Raw genomic sequence first — 23,431 nt, 5'->3', positions numbered from 1 at the left:
ACATTGAAATTTTTTTTTTTTTTTAAATTTAATATATACTTTAAATTTTGTTGTTGTGAAATGTTGAGTAAATGTAAATTATTATTAAAATCACAACCTATTTAAATTGAAGTTTATTTATTTTTAAACCTAATATTTGCTTAAAATTCTTTTAAGTTGTAAAAAGTTGAGTAAATGTTAATTATTACTAAAATCACAACCTAGGCTAGGCAATTAAACTTTCCTCACTTTTTTTTTGAATAAATCACTTTTACTACATCGAAATGGCGCTAAAACTTACGTACAACAGTTTTTCGCTTTAATCCGGAATTTCAGTTAAGTTTCATTTAGTATAAAAAATTGATTTTGTCCTATATCACGAATGATGACAGATTCTTTATTAGACAATCGAACATTTTGAATACCCAAGTTTAGCGTAAATGTCGCAGAAGATCCTGAAAAAGTTCTTTTAATTTTTTAATATAATTTATGCAGATTTTATTTCATTTGACTTTACCTGATCATATACCTTAACATACATTTTTTATGGTGCACATTGTACCGTTGCCTCCCATTAATTCTCTCAATTTTGTGAGCATTTCTAGTACAGGGCCGACGACATGGGTTTCGAAGTGGAGGGGCACACTTGCCAATTTTTAAAAAATGACCTCAATATCTAGAATTTTCTTTAAAAAAAAGACATAAAAAATTTCTTTAAAAAAAAAAGTGGGGGAGCACGTGCCCCCTAGACCCCCTACCCCACTCCCCCGTCCTTTCGGTGTCGTCGCCTCTGAAGTATTTCGAACTTTTCTGAGTTCACTGTCAAATAATCTTTTATTTTCAGTTTGGTCTTTTTTAATTAAAAATATTTTTTTAATTGATACTATCCATTAACTTCTTGAAATTTATGATTCTTTTTATGTTATTAAACTCATTATTTTACCCATAATTTCAGTTTCTTTTTTATTTGCTGCCTATGTGATGAGAGTATTATTGAGAATATGTGAATATGATAATATTGCTTGAATTGCAGTGGATTATCTCTTAAGGTGGCACACAACTGAAAAAAAGCAAGTTTTTTGAAAAAAATCAATTTTTAGATTTTTGGGTATTTTGATTCTATAACCATTCCTTGAACATATAAAAAAAAAATTAGTCTCAAAAATGATACAAAAGTTGATTTAATATCATTTTAGTAGATGACACTTGAAAATAAATTCCCTAACAACGCCTTAGCAACCATCAGTCATAGGAGTTTTTCTGAATTCAAAACAGTAAAACACCATCACAAACTTGGTTTTAATTTGTTATACGCAGACTCTTGTTAGTTTTCAGTTTTAAAAGTCATAATTCAAAATTTTATTTACGAACAAGAGTGTTTTTAATCTGTTAATGTTAGTCTTTTATACTGTAACTTTTCTCTCATTTTATACCAAATAATTTAAAAATTGATTTCAATTTAGTTGGAATAAAGTTGTTTTTAAATGAATAAACAAGGAAATAAAACTAAACAAAATTTATCAAGAAGGATAAAACGAAAATGGAATGGTGTTGTTGGAAATAAAAAATCATCTTCTTCTTACATCTTATCATCGACGATGACATCGTACACAACTCAAGCAGCAAGTAGCTGTTCTAGTGAAAGGAAAATCAAACCCAACTACTCGAATACATTTGATTCTGGAAAAGATAACTATTTTGTTTTTATTAATTTTTCAATTCTTAAAGAACTTATAGCTAAAACTGCATGCAACAACTGCTTTCAGCCATTACTTTTAACAGATGTTGATTCCAGTAGAAAAGGATTTGCACATTTGTTTCAATTAAAATGTGAACATTGTGATTATGTTAAAAGATTTAATTCATCAAACAAATCAATAAATGCTAAATTTGATGCAGTAACAGCTAACTCACCATATGATGTTAATATTCGTGCAATAATAGCTTTTCGAGAAGTAGGCTGTGGTTATGGAGCTATAAAAACATTTTCATCTTGCATGAACTTAAAATGTATATCTGAAAATGGATTTCAAAAATTAAACAAAACTATTATGGTAGCTTATAAAAGTGCTTCAGAGAAAAGTATGTTATTAGCGACTAAGGACTCTAAAAAAGTTGACATTGCTCAGGATATACCATGTGTAAGAGTTTCAATTGATGGTACATGGCAGAAACGCGGTCACAATTCATTGCACGGTGTAGTTACTGCGATTTCTGGGGATAAATGCATTGATATTGAAGTTTTGTCTAAGTACTGCATGGGCTGTAAAATGTGGAACAGTAAAAAAGGAACTCCAGAATATCAGTGTTGGATAATTGATCATCAATGTGAAATAAATCACAAATCTTCGTCTGGAAGTATGGAGTCTGCAGGAGCAGTAACAATTTTTAATCGCTCGGTTAAAAAAAATAATCTAATTTATAAAGAGTTTCTAGGTGATGGAGACACTTCGGCGCTACTGCAGTTTCTCCCCCCCTTTTTTTTATTGCTGAATATGATAGAGAATTTTATGCTGATTAAGAATCGTATAAAAACATAGGCCTAAAAACCAACAAAAATGGCTCTAAATGACTGTTGAAGTTTAAAAAATTACACTAAAAAACGCTAATATTCGCCATTTTTTCATACCTATTTATAAATAAAATTCTTTTCAAAGATGAATTTAAAAAAGCCTGGTTTCTATCAAAAATGGAAAGCAAAACTGTTAAAAAATGCTAAGCGCATCATTTTCTGATTTATCTCTGGCCCAAACCCTAACCCTGTTTCAGATCATGTACTTTTAATCGCGCCAATCCCTATTTGTCAGTCGATGTATGTGCGTTTAGTTGTGCCAATCCCTATTTGTCAGTCGATGTATGTACATTCAATTGCGCCAATCCCTATTTGTCAGTCGATGTATGTACATTCAATTGCGCCAATCCCTATTTTTCAGTCGATGCATGTACATTTAATTGCGCCGATCCCTATTTGTCAGTAGATTTGTGTACATTTAAAAAGCAAAATCTTAAATTAATTTTTAAAAAACATATAAAATGTATTAATAAAAACATTTAATTTAATTTAAATATAATTTAATTTTGACGACAATAAAAACCGGGTTGCGTAATTAAAAAAAGATTTTCTAAGCGATTGATTTCAAAATGTAAACTTTGATTTAAAACGTTTTAAAAAAATGGCGAATATTAGCGTTTTTTAGTGTAATTTTTTAAACTTCAACAGCGAATTAGAGCACTTTTTGTTGATTTTCAGACCTATGTTTTTATACGATTCTTAATCAGCATAAAATTCTCTATCATAATCAGCAATAAAAAAAAGGGGGGGAGAAACTGCAGTAGCGCCGACACTTCTTCATTCAAAGATGTCAAAAACTCAAACCCTTACCAGGATTTTGACATCACTCCAATAAAACTTGAATGTGTAGGTCATGTGCAAAAAAGATTGGGTACACGACTTAGAAATTTAGTCAAAGCACACAAAGGCACTAAAACACCTTTATCAGGTAGAGGTAACCTAACAGAAAAATGTATAAATTCTATGCAAAACTATTATGGCATGGCCATTCGTCAAAATGTCAACAACTTGTATGCTATAAAAAAGGCAGTTTATGCTATTTTATTTCATTTTACCAACTTTGAAAACCAGCAAATGCAACATCAGTTTTGCCCAAGAGGATTGGCAAGTTGGTGCAAATATTGGGCTCTAAATAATACAAATTACAAATCAAAATCATGTATACCTATCTGGATTAAGAATCTTATTTTACCAATCATCAAGGATCTTCAGGCTGATGATCTTCTAATTAAATGTTTGCATGGAACGACGCAAAATGCCAATGAAGCATTAAATTCTATTATATGGTCTCGCGTACCAAAGCACACATTTGTTAGTAAGTCTACAATTGAAATGGGAACATACTCAGCAGTGCTGCATTATAATGATGGTGCTAATGGTGTATTAGAAGTTTTAAAATACTTTGGCTTGAGTGGAATTGTTACATTAGCTTCGTCAAGTAAAGTTGACAAAACCAGAATTCGACATATGAAGTCAAAGTCAACGGATAAAAGTAAAATGCAGAGAAAAAAAATAAGAGCAGTTAAAAAAGGTTTCATAGACGATCAGCAAATAAAAGAAACAACTGATAGTTACATCTCTGGTGGATTTTGATAATTTTTATGTTGTTATATATTTTTTTCTTATTTTTGCTTTTTTCTCAATATGTATTTTTTTAAACTTTGAAACACATTTTCTCATTAACAAAACAGAATTACATAATACAATTTTCAGGATTTGTTTATCATAATATAATACTTCATTTAACCCTCAGAATTTTCATAAAAAGTTATAGAAAGTGAAATATTGATGTTTATAGTGCTGAATTTATTGATATTTCATATATATATTAGGTGATTTTGTTAGAAATGCAATATTTCATGAAATAATTTAAATTATAAAAATTCCCACGGTCAAACAGGGTGAAATATGATTAGGAAGCTATGTTCAAAATTTTAGTTTCAGTAGTTGAGGCAAAATTAAGTTATTAGGTTTTGAAGATTTACTAAAAACACATGTTTTACAACCCATTTTTGGCCATTATGGATAATAAAATTAATTAAAAAAAAAAATTATCTGTTTTTTATTTTATTTTAATATAAAATAATTGTCATTAAAAAAAAAAAAAATCAAAATTTTGATTATTTACAAAAAAACTTGTTTTCAGTTGTGTGCCACCTTAAATATATTAGCTTTATCAGGGCCGTACCAAGGGCGGGGCCAGCCGGGCCCGGGAAAATTAATTAAAATTGCGCCACCTGACGAACTTTAAAATAAAAGCTCATTTACCAAACAGAAGAGCGCCCTTAAACACTAAAAAGTTGTATTTTCTGAACATTATTTTTTACAATGAATCGTGCAAAAAAATTATCTGGTGCTGAATTTAAGAACGACAATTAAAAACCAATAATTATTTATAATATAAACAAATGATTCATTAAGGATCATATAAATTAATTTAACGCACACATTAAAAATTATTCTAAAAAGAAAAAAATAAAGACAAAAAGAACTTCGAATTTAAAAAAAAGAACGCTTAATTTAAGCAGCTTAAATAAAGAAACAAATGAAATGAAAGCTAAGAAAGTAAAGTAAGCAAATAATAATAAAAATAAAGAGGGAGAAGAAAAGAAAAAAGAAAAAATAAATAATAGAAGAGCGTAATTAAAAAATAAAAAGTTGTATTTTCTGAACATTATTTTTTACAATGAATCGTGCAAAAAAATTATCTGGTGCTGAATTTAAAAAGAAAAGAAGAGACCGTCTTGAAAGTGACGCAAAACTAAGAAATTGTTTCAAGAAGTGGTTGGTAACAAACTCTTCTGTGGAAAAACAAATTATTTCAGAGGATATTTGCAATGAAGTTGATAATGATTCAACAGCTGAAGTTGCTGCTACATCTTTAATTACTGACTTAAATTCATATCATCCATTGGAATTAATTGAAGAGGAGATTTTCATTGGCCAAAGTCAAGACGAATTTGGACCAAATGATTCAGAAGCACAAGAAGATAGAAATTCTCAGCTTTCCAAACCAATTGAAATGGGCAACAGTGAATTTCCTCCTGAAATCTCAGAAATTTCAGCAACCTCAGGAGAAAACTTTCAACAGTGATCCAGCTACATGGCCTAAAATGACAGATAATACAAGGTGCTTTTTGATTCAGCATGGGCCGGAGCAAGAAAGAAGAGAATTTTTCCCAAACACACTTTGTGACTTTGACAACAGAATGCGACACTTCAGCTCAAAATTGTATGAAAAAATTCATCCCAATGGTGAAAAATTTGTTCGCTACTGGCTGCTGTACAGCAACAAAAAAGATTCTTTGTTTTGTTTTTGCTGTCTGCTATTTTCAACGACAAAAACCAACAATTTTTCAGAAATTTCAAAAGGATTTTGTGACTGGAAAAAAACTAAACCCAAGAATTCCAGAACACGAAAACAGCAATGAACACCAAAGATGCTATTCTGATTGGAAAAATCTGGAAAAAAATCTCAAGGAAGGAAAGACCTTGGATTCTGATCAGCAGAGAGTTATCAACGGAGAGATGAAAAAGTGGAGAGATATCTTGAAAGTGATTGTTGATGCAATTTTGTTCTGTGCCAAGAACAATCTTGCCCTTCGGGGTTCAACAGAAGTAATTGGAGAGCAAAACAGTGGCATCTTTCTGAACTTAATTGAGCTGATAAGCCATTATTATCCTTTAGTGGCTGAACACGTTGCATCCGTTAAGGCAAAGAAAACCACAACATCACTGAGGAAACCTGTACAATTGAGGAAAGCTTTGTGGACTTCATTGAATCTCACGAAAAAACTGGAAAGGGCCTTGCAGCAGAAATCACCGAAAAACTGGAGAAGGATGGCCTGAGCATTTCTGATTGTCGGGGCCAAGGTTACGACAATGGAGCCAATATGTCTGGAAAATATAATGGCGTCCAAGCTCACATCCATTCTCTAAATGAGTTTGCAAGATTTGTTCCATGTGCAGCTCACACTTTAAACCTTGTTGGTGTCCATGCTGTTGAAGTTTCTCCATTCATGATTACATTCTTTGGAAAAGTTCAAGCCATCTTTAACTTTTTCTCAAGCTCTACCTTAAGATGGGAAAAACTGATGAAAACATTGACCATCTCACTAAAGGGAAATAGTGATTCAAGATGGTCTGCCAAAAAAGAAGCAATCATCCCACTACACAGACAAATAAAAGAAGTTCTTCAAGTTTTGGAATCCATAATTCACACTCCCAAGACAAATGCTGTCTCAGTTTGCAGTGCAAAAGAGCTCATCATTCAAATTGATTTCAGTTTTCTGTGTTTGTTGGATTTTTGGTGTCAAATTCTTTCTTTATTTGACCGGGAAAACAAACTGCTTCAGTCTAAAAACATTTCAATTGACATTGCAGCAAAAAAAATGAAAGGGCTGAAGGCTTCCATTCAGAATCTGAGAGATGTTGGGGGGGGACAACATTATCAAAGCTGCTGCAGAAACAGCTATCCAAATTGGAATTGAAGAAACTTTCCTATGAAGAGAAAGCGCAAAGTGAAGCAGATGGCACTTTATGAAGCTGAAGATGACTTTTGCCGTTTGTCACCAGAAACAGATTTCGGATCCCAGTGCAACCTTGTGTTTGACAGCATTCTCACACAAATTGAGTGGCAGTTTGAAGCTATGCCTGCAGTATCCTCAGATTTTGACTTCCTCAGTGGACATTCTCTCTCCAAAAGTTCAGTGGATGAACTTAAGACTAAAGCCAAAAATTTGTCTAAAATTTACAAGGCAGATTTAGATTCTTCAGATTTCCAGTCAGAAATGGCAAGCTTTAAATATCAAGCTGCTGCCATGATGGAAAACTTTGAAAAATCTAGCCTGATGGACATTTTGCAGCTCATTCATAAATACTCATTGACTGATGCTTATCCTAACACGGCAATTGCTATTCGCATCTTCCTCACCTTACCAGTTACAGTTGCTACGTGTGAAAGAAGTTTCAGTAAACTTAAGATCATAAAAAACTATTTGAGATCAACTATGGGCCAAGAACGTTTGTCTTGTTTGGCAGTAGTTTCAATTGAACATGAAGTGGCCAACGCACTTGATTTTGACGATGTCATTAGTGACTTTGCTTCCAAAAAAGCCAGAAAAGTGACTTTGAACTGAAGTTTGTGAAACATTGGTGACAAATTGTTCTTTTAACTTGATGCGATAAATTTTGTGATCAATAATTAATTTTTTTTCATGTAAATATATATATATATAATGTGTTTTTTGTATATTTTTTTGGGAGGGGGGCGCAATTTTATTTGCTTGCCCGAAGCGCAAAGTTGGCCTGGTACGGCCCTGAGCCTTATTAACGCTGGTAGAACCAGTGGCCAATTCAGCATAGGGATGGGGGCGAGCTACCCCCTCCCCATAAGCGCATGCACATACGTCTCCTAAGATAGTAATCCGGCCTCTAAAACATTTGGTTTTGCTCTCTATATAAGTTTAGTCATAAAGATTTACACATCAATATCATAAGCACTGACGGCTAAATTACAAATGAAATACGTAATTCTTAATTGAGAAACAAATAACACCACGTCTTCATAACTTCTCCATACTCTACAAAATCTACTTGGCTCCTTCTGTTACTTTTGCTTATGATAAGAGAAATTTTAGTAGACTAAAGATTATCAAAAGTTATCTACGATCAACGACAACAAACGAATAAATCAATTTCAATTAAACGTGAATTTGCGGAGAAAATTGACTTTGAGTCGTTAATGAATTGTTTAACTTCAACCCAGCAGTCACAGACATCTGTAAGAATTCTATAAAACGTCTTATAGACGTCATAAATCAGTACGATGTTCTTTAGATTGAACTAAAGTTTATATGTGTTTTTTTCTTCCGTTAAGCATTAATTAAATGATGGAAATAGGTTTTTATAAGGACAGTTGCAGTTTTTTTTTGTGGATGAGAACTAGTTAAATGACGAGTAACACAAGAATGAATTTTAGTAGATGACACAACAGACGCTGGCTCTTTAGAGCAGTGCCCATTATAGTATTTATTGAAAAGAGAAAGAGAAGCAAGGTTACGACGATGTGATAGTGGTTGGAGGTTAGCTGCAAAAGCAGGTCCAACTTTATTTACAATGTGTTTTTGCACCTAGATATGGCAACAGTATTCCATACCAGGCTAGATTTGAGATTTAAAGAGATAGAGATTAGAATCCGGAGTAAGAAAGTGTCGAGCTCGATAAAGAGATGCAACCTTAGCAGATGCGAAACGATTTGATATATGGTTTCCAAGAATGAGCGGAAGTAAAAGTTAATCCTAGAAGATGAAGGGTATATGACTTATCGAGTACATTACCGTTCATAAATATAGGAAGATCTAAGTTATTGTGATAACAATTGGCCGGAAAAAATTGAGTTTTATTTTACCAGCTGCTGTGAGCCCCATGCTGTAGCAGAAGTGAGATCCATTTCAAGCTGAAATGCCCCCTCCAATCAATCAGAGAGTGTTGGCTTCTTATCATGACAAGAATAAATGGTAGTATCATCAGTGAACTATGCCACCCTAGATGTGAGAATATCTGGAAGATCGTTAATGTATATTAAAAAGAGTATTGGGCCAAGGATAGAACCTTAAGAAACCCCTGAAGTTAAAGGATATGAAGGGCAGTGCTGTCCTACGAGGATAAGTTTTCTTGACGAATAGCTGAATTATTGCTGTTATTTTATTGATACTATAATTTATAATGAATTTAATAAACAACGAGAGTTAAACGTTAGGATTACTAGTTACCCGGTTTTCACGAAGGAGAACACAATAAAAGTTTTGAATTTTATATGTTTGAGACTATGTTCTCGTATGTAACTAAGATTGTTTATATTTTGCACTCAGTACCCATATCTAGTTGTTTATCTGCACATTAAACTGATACTGTTGAACTTTGATTAGAACTGTACTGGATCCATACCCAATTTACTTTGTGGGTCTGGGTCCGTTGATACCCGACCCATACCTAGACCGGTATACAAATCAGCTCTATGTAAAGCGCGATGTTCTACCTAACATTTTGATATTGTAGGATACAGATAAATAAAAACACTTGGGTATGAAGTGCGCCATCTGGCAACTTATTATTATTCGATGAACAATCACTAAATCTACCAACGTCTAATCTATAAAATTATTCAGATATACGTTAATATTTTTTATTGAGCAATAACTTTTGAAAAAAAGAAATCTCGTTTAGTTTTATTTTACCTCACCAAATTGACAATGATAGGAATAAGTCATCTTGATAAAAAACATCTACATGTTGTACTCTGTATTGGTGGAGTAATGATATGCACAAAATTTGGTTATAACATAATAATAAAATTAAGCATGTCTGGAAAGTCAAAGAATTACGTTGTTAAATTTTTTCATAATTTACTTAGACCATTTTTTAATTGTGGTTTTCTTATGAGAAGAGAATTTTTTGTAAAACTTCCATCACATCCTATTTGTTTGACAAAAAAGTCCTATGTTATTGTTAATTATGGTTCATATGGTACAGTTCCAATCAAAGTTCAACAGTATCAGTTTAATGTTCAGGTAAACAAATTTATTATAGTTTAATCAAAACGTTTTTTTTTGTTGTGCTACTTGCTCTTTTAGGCCCAAACGCAATAATAGTTCATTAATAAACCAGTTCTACTTTAGAAAGAGCTTGAATATTGTCCAGATTTATTTAATCGTTTAACATTGCATAAACGTTATGAGCAAAGTCGGGTAACTGTTGCAAGTGCAGTAGGCTGTGAACCTGATAATCTTGTATTTGTTGAAAATCTTACTGAAGCAATTACATGTTCGCTTCGTTCTCTATTAAGTTGCTTAAAAAAAAATGATGCTGTTCTATGTTTACGCAGTGTTGCATATGGTGCGGTTGTTAAAGCTATTGATGTACTTGCTAATGAGTACCATATTGACGTTGTTGATCTTGACTTGCAGTTTCCTCTTTTTTCAAAAAATGATATACTCATTAAATTTGAAGAAATATTTTTAAATTACCCTTGCGTGAAGTTAGCAGTGTTTGATCATATAACAAGTGCGTCCTCTGTTGTTTTGCCAATAAAAGAGCTGGGTGAAATATGCAGAAAATATAATGTTATATCTGTTGTTGATGGCGCACATGCTCCTGGGCAACTTTATTTGAACATAGATTCCTACAATGTTGATGTTTACTTAGGTATATATTGGTTTCATAAAAATATATCTGTTTTAAAAATGTTTGTTGCAAAATTGCAATGTTGCGTTTTATAACTCTAATATAACAATCATTCTATGTATGTTGCTTTTTAGTAGTAAAAACTTGAAGTTATTTACTAAAAAATTAAAAAAAAAAAAAAATTAAAATTTAATTTGTGCAAATCTTTATAAAGTAATATATTATTTTATAAAGATTTGCACAAATAAACTAAAATCAATTTAAAATAATTACTACATTTTTTAAATCGTGAAATGCTTTCTTTTCAAAAAATCTTTCTTTAATTTTTTGTTCTTATAAATATAACCCGAATATAATAATTAAAAAAAAAAAATTACCTTAATAACATTATTTTTAGTAATTATAATAATTTTAATACTATTTATAATATATATTATATTATTTATATTTTATTCAATTATATTCCTTAAATAGTTAAAATTTATTAACACATTCTCTTTTGTAGCCACAAGCTATCTAAAATTCCACTTTCATTATTTTCTTGAAATTAAGTAAAAAAAATTTCAAAACCTGATAAGTAATATAGTCTTTAGTAATATAATCCTTTTTTTTTTACAATTTTTAACAATAATGATAAAAGTTTGATTTCAAAAATCAAAAAGAAAAAATTTTAATTCTGAAGTTTTTTCTAAAAATGAAGAAATTTTGAAGTTTTTCATTAAAAACTTTCTACGATCAAGTTTTAAGATTCTTAAGATTATTAAAACAAACGAAGAGTTTGAGATTTGAAGTATTTAAGATGTTTTTCTAGTAAAAAGCTTGTAACCCCCTGCTAGATAGAATATTTAACCAAAGTTATATTTGAAAAAACGCCTGAAGTTTAAAATTTTTAGCTTTGGTCATAGAATACTTGGTATACCATATTGTTTTTCAACTTTAAGGAATAAATTCTTAGCTTTTACTGCATGTGCAGTAAAAGTTTTTTTTTTGGCTCTCCAAAACATAAATTTTGGTTTATCTTTTAATACTTACACAAAATTTAAACATAATTTGAATGTAATTCAAATGCATTTGTATCATTACATTGAATGTAAGCTAAGATAAAGTTCTCAAAATTATTTGCCTAAATTTGCAATCAATTTCAATGATCAAATATAATTAATAATAGCACAAAGAATCAAAGGTGGATCAAAAGCATGTAAAGTAAACCCATAAACATGAATGCACAGCTCTGAAAAATAAAATGCTGGAACTGCTTGAGTTAAAACAATTGAATAAAAGATTTTATTACAATTAGACAAACATATCAGTATCAATTAAACATTTTTACTTTAATGAAATTTGTCTTAGCCTTAAACAGGCAAAAATACTCTTGATTTTTCAAACAAATTTAGAAAGCAAGATAAATTTTTTAAGTTTTATTTGTGAACAATAATTATAAAATTGTTTAATAAATTAATAATAAATAATTTTTTCATTTAACAAAATTGCAAAGAGACCACTATTGGTCTGTATTGATAAGAAAAAGATCAATATTGATAAGAAAAAGATTCTAGTTATAGTTTTACCAGGATAGGGCTTATATGTTTCAGGCCTCGCATATTTAGGGGACCGCAATTTCATTTTAAGAAAACACCTAGCAAAATTAAGGAAAATTGTGTAGTTTAGATTAAGGCTTGTCAACTGGCGAAAACCACAACCAGTTAGCTGGTTTTTTATTTAGTTTTCTTAAAACCAAAAATTTTTTTTTTTCTAAGAAAACTACATAAAGTTGTTAATTATACATAAAAAAAATCTTTTGACAAGCTAACAAGAAATGTGGAAAGCACAAATAACCTGAAAATATATATAATTATGAAAAGCACTTTGATAATGCATTTAGTTTTACTTATTTCAATATTTTTTCTACCGGTTATTATCAGATTACATACTGACTAAATTTTTTTAACATTTAAATTAATATAAACATTTAAAATTAATATAATTATCAAAACAATTTAAAAAAAAACATTGAAGTAACTATATTGAATTCAACCAAAAACTTGAAGTATTTTGTCAACCTTTTTTGTTTTGGTATTTTTTTAGTTAAATTTTTTGTTATTGTTGTTTAATTCTTTTAATTTGAGATTGACAATCTCAAATTAAAATAATATTTTAATTTAAAATTCTTAAATGAAATAATCTCAAATTAAAATAATTAAACAGCAAAAGCAAATTTGTTATCAACAAATTTTTTTATAGTGTATAACCAAACCCCAGTTTTACAACTTCAAAAAACCAAAAACTGGTTTTTTCAAATTTTCCGGTTTTTGCCAAGCCCTTGTATAGAAAATTTTAATTCTGGGAGTTTTAGGGTTAAATGTTTAACATTATTCTGTTACCAAAAACCAAAAAAATTAACATTCTATACAAGTAACAGATTTTTTTACCATTCCATACAAATAACAGAACTGTATTCCATTCTACATAACTATATACTACATACAAATAACAAAACATATTGTTCTAAACAAACAAACAAGTTGTTTATACTGTTCTAAATCAACAAACTTTTTCATAAATCTTTAAAGCCAACCTTGCATTAGTAATATATTGCAGCAAAATATGTTCCTAAATAAATTTTAATAAAGATTATAAAAAAAAATCAAAATCAAGAACAAGTTTTTGTAATTTTTCATACTGTAAAATTTTTTTAGGCAATTTACATAAATGGTATTACACCCCAAAAAGTTGTGCTATTATGTGCGTAAATAAAAAGTGGCATGATAAAATGAAACCATCATGGATCTCACATGCAACATACGGAGGTTTTCAAGAGAGATTTTTCATGCAAGGTACAAAAAATTATAGTGCAATGGTTTCAGCTGGCTATGCTGTAAATGAGTTTACTGAATGTATTGGGGGACTGGTAAGTTGTCAATTAAACTTTGTTAACTTAGATCTAAAAAACAAAAAATTAATGAATATTTAATTTCTTTTTAGGATCATCTTCATTCCTACATACCACCTCTTATAGAATGGGTTGTCAAATTATACATTTCTAAATGGGAAACTGAAGAAGTTCAAATACCTGCAGATATGAAAGCTCCTTATATGCGAACTGTTTATTTACCAGATATTTTTACTGAGGTTTATGGAAATGCACCTAATGCACCAGCAAACTTAATGAAGGAGTTTTTGGAGGAAGAAAATGTGGCAGTTGTTATTTTAACTGTCCAAAATCGAATGGCAACAAGGGTTTCTGCACAAATTTTCAGCACAAAGAGGGAGTTTATAATTGTTGCAAACCTAATTAAAAAAAAAGCTGATGAGCTAAGGGTGCAATGTTTATAGCTAAAGAGATTTTAAAAGTTTACAAAAAAGCTGATGAGTTAAAAAGATTAAAACAAAATTTATAACTTATTGTTTTAAAAACTATTTAGTTATTTATAAAGATTATTTAATTATTTTTTAAAATTTTTTACTTATTTAGAAAAATATGTTTGCTTAAATGAAAGAATGTCTAAATTTTTACAGATTATTTTTATAATTGTTGAAGTTGCAACAAAGTGTTAAAAACTTTTTAATTGGTGTTTTATTAGCTACAATGTTTCATTAGTTACTAGGTTTTATTAGCTACAAGGTTTTATCAGCTATAAGAATTTATTAGTTACGTTAATAAAAATTAAAAAGTTTAAAAAGTCTTTTTAAAATCGACAAATATGAAGCATTTGTTTTTCCGCTTGTTTAAATGCAATTCAAGAACACTCACTCCCTGAGTTTTATCAAAAAATTCTTATTTCTAAAAATTGCGGTTATGTAAGGTTTTTACTTGATCATAATTTACAACCCCCTCCCCCCTCCTTCACCAAATGGTTTGTAAATTCTAGGTGGCTATAATTTCTGTCATATACGACAGAATACTAAATCTAAATAAATCAAACTTAATCTTCATTTGAAAGTAAAAAGATACATAACTTTCTGCTTTACTTCTATTGTACCATTGCCACTACTTTTTAGAATGCAAGTTTACTTTTTACAATTGTTTATGAAGCTTTTTTTCTAATATTTCATTTTTAACTTGCAATATCTACATGGCACTCTATGCAAAGCTTGTGATAACTTTAATTAATCGTATTTGAGCCCTTGCCTGTTTTTATAAATTCTCTTTTCTTTTTTTTTTCTTTTATCATTGAAATTGTTATATCTTGTTATATTTGTAATTATGTCAAGAATTTATATGAAACTGTTCAAACATTAAAGTATTAAAAATAGTTTATATTTTGATTATTTAAAGTTTTTCTTTTTCATTGGTTGTTATTGTTACTTAAAAAATGAATTAATTATTTCGGATATTTTTATCATTAAAATTAGTGAGAATACTTTGTACACTGCCTCAGCTAGTGTAGCAGCTTGTTGTTTAAGTTGGATAATTTTTGTTTATAAATTTATTAAGCATATAAAATCCAAAGAAGTTTATAAGCCTACTATAGTAGTTCTATTGTTATAGTATAACATACTTTAAAGTATGTTATAATGTAAAAATGTATACAATAAATTTATTGTATACATTTTTTGCATACAGGGTAACTTTAAAAAACGTTCAAACTTTGAATCAAAGCAACTCCACTACATAAATTGTCAGAAACATAAAACAACTTAAAATCTCCTTTGTCATACATGTAGTGTTTATAATATTATTATGATTAAAAATTAAAATATCATGCGTATAAATAGTAAGTCACACATTGTGCGTGTGTGTGTACGTTATATATATATACATATATATATATATATATATATATATATATATATATATATATATATATATATATATATATATATATATATATATATATATATATATAACATTTTTTCAATTTAGAGAAATAACTATGTAACTGTTTAGAGACAAAGTTCTTCAAGTTTTATTCATCACAAAGTTCATTATTTGTACATGAAAATTAATAAATTAATCAAAAGTATTAAAAAAATTGATTTCCTTCTGGACAAAACAAGTGCAACTCGACAAAATGTTGACCAAGCTGTATTTTGCTATCAATATTTCGTGGCGAATCCTTTGTTGTTGATCACAGCCTTGCATCTTCGAGGCATAGATTCGATCAGGTGATCAATGAAACTTTGTAGAATCGCTGCCCAGGCCTTTTGGATTTGTTCAAACAGTTGATCCTTATTACAAACACCTTCACGATTAATTCTGCGGTTAACGATCTACAACAGGTTCTCAATAGGGTTGAGATCCGGAGATTGAGGTGGCCAATCCATCACCGATAGGTGGTTGTTTTGAAACCACTGCTTGACTACTTTTGCAGCGTGTTTCGGATCGTTGTCTTGCTGAAAAACCCATTTTATTGGCATATTCCATTCAGCATGAGGTAACATAACATTTTTCAGGATATTTTTATACATGAAACGGTCCATTATTCCATCGTTTCGATGTATTGGACCTAGACCGTTAGCAGAAAAACACCCCCAGACCATTACATTGCCTCCACCATGCTTCACGGTCTTATGGCAGTAACGTAAATCGAGGCGTTTTCCGGCCGGTCGGCGTACACGGCAAATGCCATCGCTCCCAATGATGTTGAACTTCAATTCATCACTGAACAGGACAATTCGCCATTTCTGCACATTCCTGTCAATATGAGATGTAGCAAACAGGAGTCTTTTCTTCTGGTTTTTTAGTGAAATCAGCGGTTTCTTTGCTGGGCGTCGAGAAAACAACCCGGCTTCAACAGCACGTCGTCTGATTGTTCGGTCCAATACAGGCAGCTCTAATTGCTTTTGTATCTCGACTGATGATATCCAGGGATCCTTCTTGACGGATCTGACGATCATAGAATCCTCTCTAGAAGTGGTGGAACGCGGTCTTCCGCCTTTGTTATCTGCTGCCAACTTCCCCGTAGAACGATATTTGGAACATAGTCTTGATACGGTCCATTTTTTCACGCGATATTTATCACAAATATTTTTTTGTGACATTCCACTTATGTAATCGCCAATAATTTTCTTTCTTAGTTCCAATCCAAGACTGTCGGTAGCCATTTTTGCACTTAAAGTCATAAAAATAATAAAAATAAATAATCACGCTTCTCAAGGCTTACCGTGTTACATTTACCTTGTGATGATACAATAATGCTCTGTGGAACACAACGTCTTGGTTGGATGTGGACTGTATTGATGTAATAAAACACTTGTTGTATTTCGCTTCTTGTATTGATGTTCTTCGATAAAACACTTTGATAAAACTCACTTCGATAAACTGTCTTGCTAATACTGTCTGATTGACTTCCATATACTGACTGAATTACATGTCGATTTACATGTCTCTTATATAGTAAAATGAACCTGTGTGAACCTGTTCTGGAAGATTCTAGATGCTTTTTTCGATGCGTCTGGAAGCATCTGGATGCGTCTAGATGCTTCTGAATGTTTCTGGATATTTCTGGATGCTACTAGGATGCTTCCAGATGCTTCTTCTGGAAACTTCTGGAAGCTTCTGCATGCTTCTGGAAACTTCTGGATACTTCCTTTAATTATTCAAAAACTTCCGTGACGTTGACACGGACCAGACTTAAGAAAATGAAACAAACTAAAAAAGTTGCACTTGTTTTGCCCGCTGCAAAATGGCACTTGTCAACGAAATTCTGCCTGTGTTCTGTCACCTGTCAGCTGATTGCTCATATCATGACATGCTATGACTCCAGACTCCTGAACTGTTTGCTGTGGTAGTATAGTTCGTTTCGTTTTTAAGACATGTAAAATTAGGAACACTTTTTAGCATTGCTCAATGTTGGTTGCAAATGTTTTGTCCAATACTGTATATAGGTATACCTATATATAATACCTATAGGTATTACATATATACGTATATATATATATATATATATATATATATATATATATATATATATATATATATATATATATATATATATATATATATATATATATATATATATATATATATATATATATTCAATTACATAAATATTATATGGTATGGAAGAGTTTTTTTTGTTTGTTTTTGGTTTGTTAGTTAATACCTATTTAATTATATTTTCAATAAATTTTAATGGTACTAAAAAATAATTTTATCTTTTGATTTTGTGTTTAATGTTATTACGTGATAGTTTTTTTTATATGGCTTAGTGATTGTCTTTTTTATAGGGCTTAGTGATAGTCTTTTTTTTATCTGGTCATGTAAATCTTTTATTCATTTACTTTCTAATGGTAAATATTATTTAACGGCGAAATATTAAAAAAATAAGTTTTCTTCTGTTTTTTAAAGTTTTAAAGCGCCATTCACTGCAGAAGCAATTTAAAGTTTAATTATATTTCTTAGAACTTGGGCATTTTTTAATAATCCTTCTTTGTTAAGAATAAGAGGCATGAAACGGAAACTTTATTGTATCTTTAATTTTTCAAAAAATCTTGGGAAACTTGGCAGCCGTGGTACAGTGTTTAGAATTATGGTTTCAAAACTGGAAGTTCGTTGTTTGATGCCGGCTCTGAACATATATGTATAATTGAAAGTGTGAACTTTTTGGTTACTACTAGTCCTCGGTGCTCTGTGATAAGACCCTTAGGGTCTTTTGAAGCACCTAAATATTTAATAAAAGAAAAGTCTCTCTTAGATATCATTAAGAGATCTTCAAAATGTTATGATGACCTCGTTGAATATGCTTTTTTCTGTCCAATAAAGTAAGAGTAATACCAATATTGAAAACTTTTCTGTCCAATAAAGTAAGGTAATACCAATATTAAAACCGGTGATGCATTTACACTAAATAACTACAGACCTATCTCAGTGCTTCCTGTATTTTCAAAACTTTTGAAGAGAGTAATATACAATAAACTGTATAAATATCAAACAAATAACAAAATCCTAAATGAACACGCAATTCTTGATCTTATAAATAATATAAATGACTCCTTTGAAAACAAAAAATACGTTCTTGGAGTCTTTGTTGATTTATCTAAGGCATTTGACACGGTAGATCACGCTATCTTAATTAGGAAAATGGAAAAATATGGGATAAAAGGTGTTGCACTAAACTGGTTCAAAAATTTTTTACTAGACAGAAAGCAATGCAATCGCTCATGGAAAAAAAGTGTTCCCCAAGGTTCCATACTTGCACCTCTTTTGTTTTTAATATACATAAACGATCTTAAAGCTATCAAAGGCTTTTTCTGTATCCAAGGAGCCTAAATAAACAGGTGAATTATTGTAATGTTTATTAGTTTCAATAATTACAAATTCTGCATGTAGGGTTGAAAAATTAAATTTAAATTCAAATTGTAGCGGGTGAGTGTTCTTAATCTCCGGACATATTATTAAAATCAGATTTTCTAGAATTTTTGTAAAAATCGGTATTATACTAATACCTCGATAGTTGTTTGGATTAATCAATGGCTATTTGTATGATTAAATTAGTGGTTTAATGATGGATGAAGACATTGATTTCATCCATCATTGGGAAAAAAATTTCTTAGCCACTGCGTCAATGCGTCACAATTTGCGTGTTTCAAATGTTCAGCTGAGATACCAAATGAGTTGCTAGACTTGTTTGATTTTTAGGCAGAAATAGCTTCTTTAATATTTTGTTCAGCTTTTATTACATTATTATGCTTTGTGCACGGTGGGATTTTTCGGGTTATATTGCTTTATGCTATTCGAGGAGTGTTTAATAATTTTTTAAGCATATTTGCAAATTCTGTAGTGATAGTTTCGCTATCCTTTTATTGTTTATTGTGAATAACCGTAAGTTTGTAAAAAATCAAGCACCTTATTTTTCTCAGTCCACACTTTCTGTTCAAATATATGTTAAAGAATGTTTACAAAAACGCCTTTTACCTCTCATTAAATCATACAATAATAGACCTGCGTTCTGGCCTGATTTAGCTTCAATTCATTATTGTTGTGGAATGATATAGAAATGAAAGCTATGGAATGATATAGAAAGAATAATGTGAAATTTGTGCCTAAAACAGAAAATCCTCCAAACTGCCCAGAATTGAGAGTTATTGAAACTCTGGGCTATTATTAAAAGAAAAATGAAAAAATAAAATCTTTGCAGAAACATTAAAGATATTAAAATATCATTTAAAAAAGCATCAAATAGTTTTGATTCTTATTCTGTGCGCAAGCGTATGGGTACCACTAAAGCAAAGGCTCAAAATTTTATTAGATTCCCACAGGAATAATTAATTTTTTTTTTAATGTTTGATCTTCTTATTTTATCGTATTAAATTATTACTTGCTTCGAAATAAAAATTGAGGAGTACTTGTTGTTAGTTGATTTTCTACTTTCACATTTATTTCGTATACACGTTTTAACTAAAACATTTATTCTTTTAGTGGTTGTGTTTAACATAAAGATAACACAATAAAGATCTCTCAAACAAGAAGCTGACAAACTTAAAGTGGAGATACTAGATTAAATTATGACATTGGACTCTTTGTAAAATGAACTACGAAACTTTCTATTGACCTTAAGTATTGTTTCCTAACTGATCTTTACCAGCCAATTCCACCCTACGATTTAAAAGGTGACATTTTTTAAATACCTAGTAAACTCGATGGTTATTATATTCACCTTGATAAAAAGTTGTTTTGAGTATTTTGTGCCAAATTTCCACAACCAGTTTAAAAAAATGCAAGTTGTCTTTAATACTAATCTTTTCACAAAGTATAAAATTTTTACTGATTGTGCCAAAAATAATGCCAGCTCAGCATGGTATCGTGGGGCTCAGCGAGGTGCTGAACACTTGGCATCAACAATAAGAGATCTAAATAAAAATATTCTTTGCCTGAGAGTTCAGTAAAACGAACTATTAAATCACTAAAAGAAGCTGTATCTTATTATTTTTAAAATTTTGTGAAACAAATGACTTGGTATTACGTAAAAAATATAATAAAAAATGTTTAACAACGTTATGAGTATAAATTGAAGGAGGAGACGTATTTAAAAAAAATATTTTTTGATACAGCAGCTGAATATGCCCGTTATACCTCACATCGAACGCAGAACTATTTATTTAACTTGTCTAAACATGCTCTGCAAGAAGATATTGAAAAAAACTGCCAACAATGCTGTTAAATTCTCGGTCTCGGTCGGTTGAATTCTCGGTCTCGGTCGATGAAACAGCAGATATTTTAGAAACTCAATATTACTGAGAGTGTGGTTTGTTAATACGTCTAAAGAGAAGGCTATGATTTGTGATGAATTTCTTGGATTTTTACCGCTGAAAAATACAACGTTGCTATAATATTTAATTACATCATTTAGAAATGCAAAACAATTGGCCTTCTCCTTAATAATTTGCTCGGTCAAGGTTATGATAGGTGCTCCACACGGACTGGAAAAGAAAATGATATTTAGGTAAAAAATTCAAATGATTTACCCAAAGCCGTTTTTGTTCACTACGCTTCACATAAACTTAATCTCGTAGGTATTGATCTAAAAGATTTTGCAGTGGTACAAAATACTATTGGCATTTTTAAAGCAATTACTGCATTTTTTCGAAAAAAGGCCAAAACAGAGATCTTCTGTCACAAATATTCCTCTTCTGTCGGAGACAAGATGGACAAGCAAGTAATAAAGTGTTTGAGTTTTTAGTAGTAAATTTAAAGATATTTATTTTCATCAGGAAGTATCTTCATTGCATACAAATGAAATTACATGATAAATGCACATCAGCTTTAATGCTTATCAAAATCCAGCACATTTATTTCGCATTACTCAGCCATACTTAAACAAATTAGTCAGACTTTTCAAGTTGATTAAGAATAATTTTGATTAATTTTGAAAACTGAGGCCCTGAGTTAATTTTATTTTGGAACGCTTGAGAACATAACAATAGTCAAGGTTCATCAACTTATAATATTAGGTATCAGGTATGTCTTACTAATGATAACTTTACCAGCAACAACATGCACGGTGAATCGATTGGTTAGAACATTACGTTGAGTAAAAAAAAAGGTCAATGATGTCAAATGACCGTCTCTCAGGATTGTGCATGTTAAGCATACACAGAGACAAAATAAACTGCAAAAAAAAAAGACTTTATAGATAAAATTATTGGTATGTTTAGTATTGAAACTAGACCACTTCAGTTATTGTTAAAAAATAAACTTAATTTTAAATAAATGTATGTTTTTTGTGATTTGTTTTTTAAGAATGTATATAGTAAACTGCGTTTACTATATACATTCATTGTGTCATTAAAGGAATTGCTGCTATTGTAATTACTACAGCTAATTTAATTACTAATTTTTTTGATGGCACAATGAATGTATATAGTAAACGCAGTATTCACAAAAAAATTACAACATCTATTTAAAATCAAATTTTATTTTTAACAAGAATTGAAGTTGTTGTTTTAAATATATATATATTTTTCTTTATTGTATATATTGCTTAAATTTAGCGTATTAAATTGAAAATAAAAGAGAGAAAAAAAAAATCTGTTAAAAATATTTTGAACCCGGACCCCCACCCTCAGAAAATTTTCTGCGGACGAATATGGTAACAACTAGTGTTGAAAATTTCTGGGAAATTTTGCTCAAAATTTCCGGAAACTTTTAAAGATTTTAATGGCAATAAACTTCATGGTTATTACATAGATTTATAAAATTCATTTCTTTGTTTCAAAAATATGTGTTTTATCACCGTTGTATTTGGGTATTCTTTAAATATTTCAACAAAAAATATAAGATAATAAAGACCCACAAGCAAAAAGTGCACATCTTTCAGTCAAATAATTACAGTCAGAATTGAGCAATTTTTCGAAAAAACAATAAAACGCTCAGTTAATTTAAATTTTACTTTTACTTACATTACTTTTGTAAAATAACAAAAGTAGACGTTTTCCGCGTTAACTTGTCTTTTGAGCTTGTGTGTAACATATTTCTAGCTTTTACTCTCTCAACTACGATGCAAAATATTCATAAAAAATACAAATATTAAAGTATTTTTTAGATTAATAAATTTTATTGTAGAGTATTTTAAAGAGACAAAGGTTTTTTTATGCGTAGAGATTGCATGCAATGACGATTTGAGGGGGAGGGTGTGTTGGGGAAGGATATGTTTTACCCCCTCAAAGAAGGTGATTTTTAAGTTATAGTCGGTTTTTCGACAAATTTAGACAGCTAGTCTAGTATTTGACAAAATTTAGTCGAGTGAATTTTAGTTTTTAAGGACCTTTTTTTTATTTTTAAGAAACGGTAATTTTTACGGATTCCCCCCCCCCCTCCTCTTTTTTAATATATTGATTTATAAAGTCAAAAGTGTCCTAACAAGGTTGTGGTAAGTAAGATTCTTTTTTTTTTTTTTCAAATTTAAAAAAGAGAAGAAGAGGAAGAGCATTTGAGCAGCAATGGCGCAATGGCTAGAGTTCTGGCTCAGAACTCAGAGGTCCGATGTTTTTTGACCCTCCCCCTCAAATCGTCATTGCATGCAATCTCTACGCATAAAAAATCTTTGTCTCTTTAAAATACTCTACAATAAAATTTATTAATCTAAAAAATCTAGTCCAAATTTGACGCTAGCTCTAGTTCAAAAGCGATATTGGTAAGGAAGGAGGCGTGAACTTCTAGTTAAATGCTTAAATGCTCTCTCGTGGTGCCCCGTGATAAGACCGTAAGAACTTTTGGGAGCACCTAAATAACCTAAAAAAAAAAAAAAAGAGTCT

At 30.3% G+C, this 23,431-nt stretch overlaps 2 protein-coding genes across 2 annotated transcripts; both read left to right on the top strand.

Annotated features, from left to right (window-relative positions):
- Positions 1-7,053: 7,053 nt before the first annotated feature.
- LOC136090976 (zinc finger MYM-type protein 1-like) lies at positions 7,054-7,689 on the top strand. Its single transcript, XM_065817958.1, has one exon. It carries the CDS (start codon positions 7,054-7,056, stop codon positions 7,687-7,689), a length of 636 nt encoding a protein of 211 aa, XP_065674030.1.
- Positions 7,690-9,549: 1,860 nt separating this feature from the next.
- LOC100214466 (uncharacterized) lies at positions 9,550-14,250 on the top strand. The gene is made up of 4 exons (XM_065818326.1): positions 9,550-10,122; positions 10,231-10,756; positions 13,432-13,643; positions 13,718-14,250. Exons 1-4 carry the CDS (start codon positions 9,805-9,807, stop codon positions 14,066-14,068), a joined length of 1,407 nt encoding a protein of 468 aa, XP_065674398.1. The 5' UTR covers positions 9,550-9,804; the 3' UTR covers positions 14,069-14,250.
- The last annotated feature ends 9,181 nt before the right edge of the window (positions 14,251-23,431 follow it).

This window comes from Hydra vulgaris, chromosome 14 (assembly GCF_038396675.1).
Source record: "Hydra vulgaris chromosome 14, alternate assembly HydraT2T_AEP".
In the NCBI taxonomy this organism is placed as follows: Eukaryota; Metazoa; Cnidaria; class Hydrozoa; order Anthoathecata; family Hydridae; genus Hydra; species Hydra vulgaris.
Note: the sequence above shows the minus strand (reverse complement) of the source record. Positions and strands in the feature narration are given on the sequence as shown.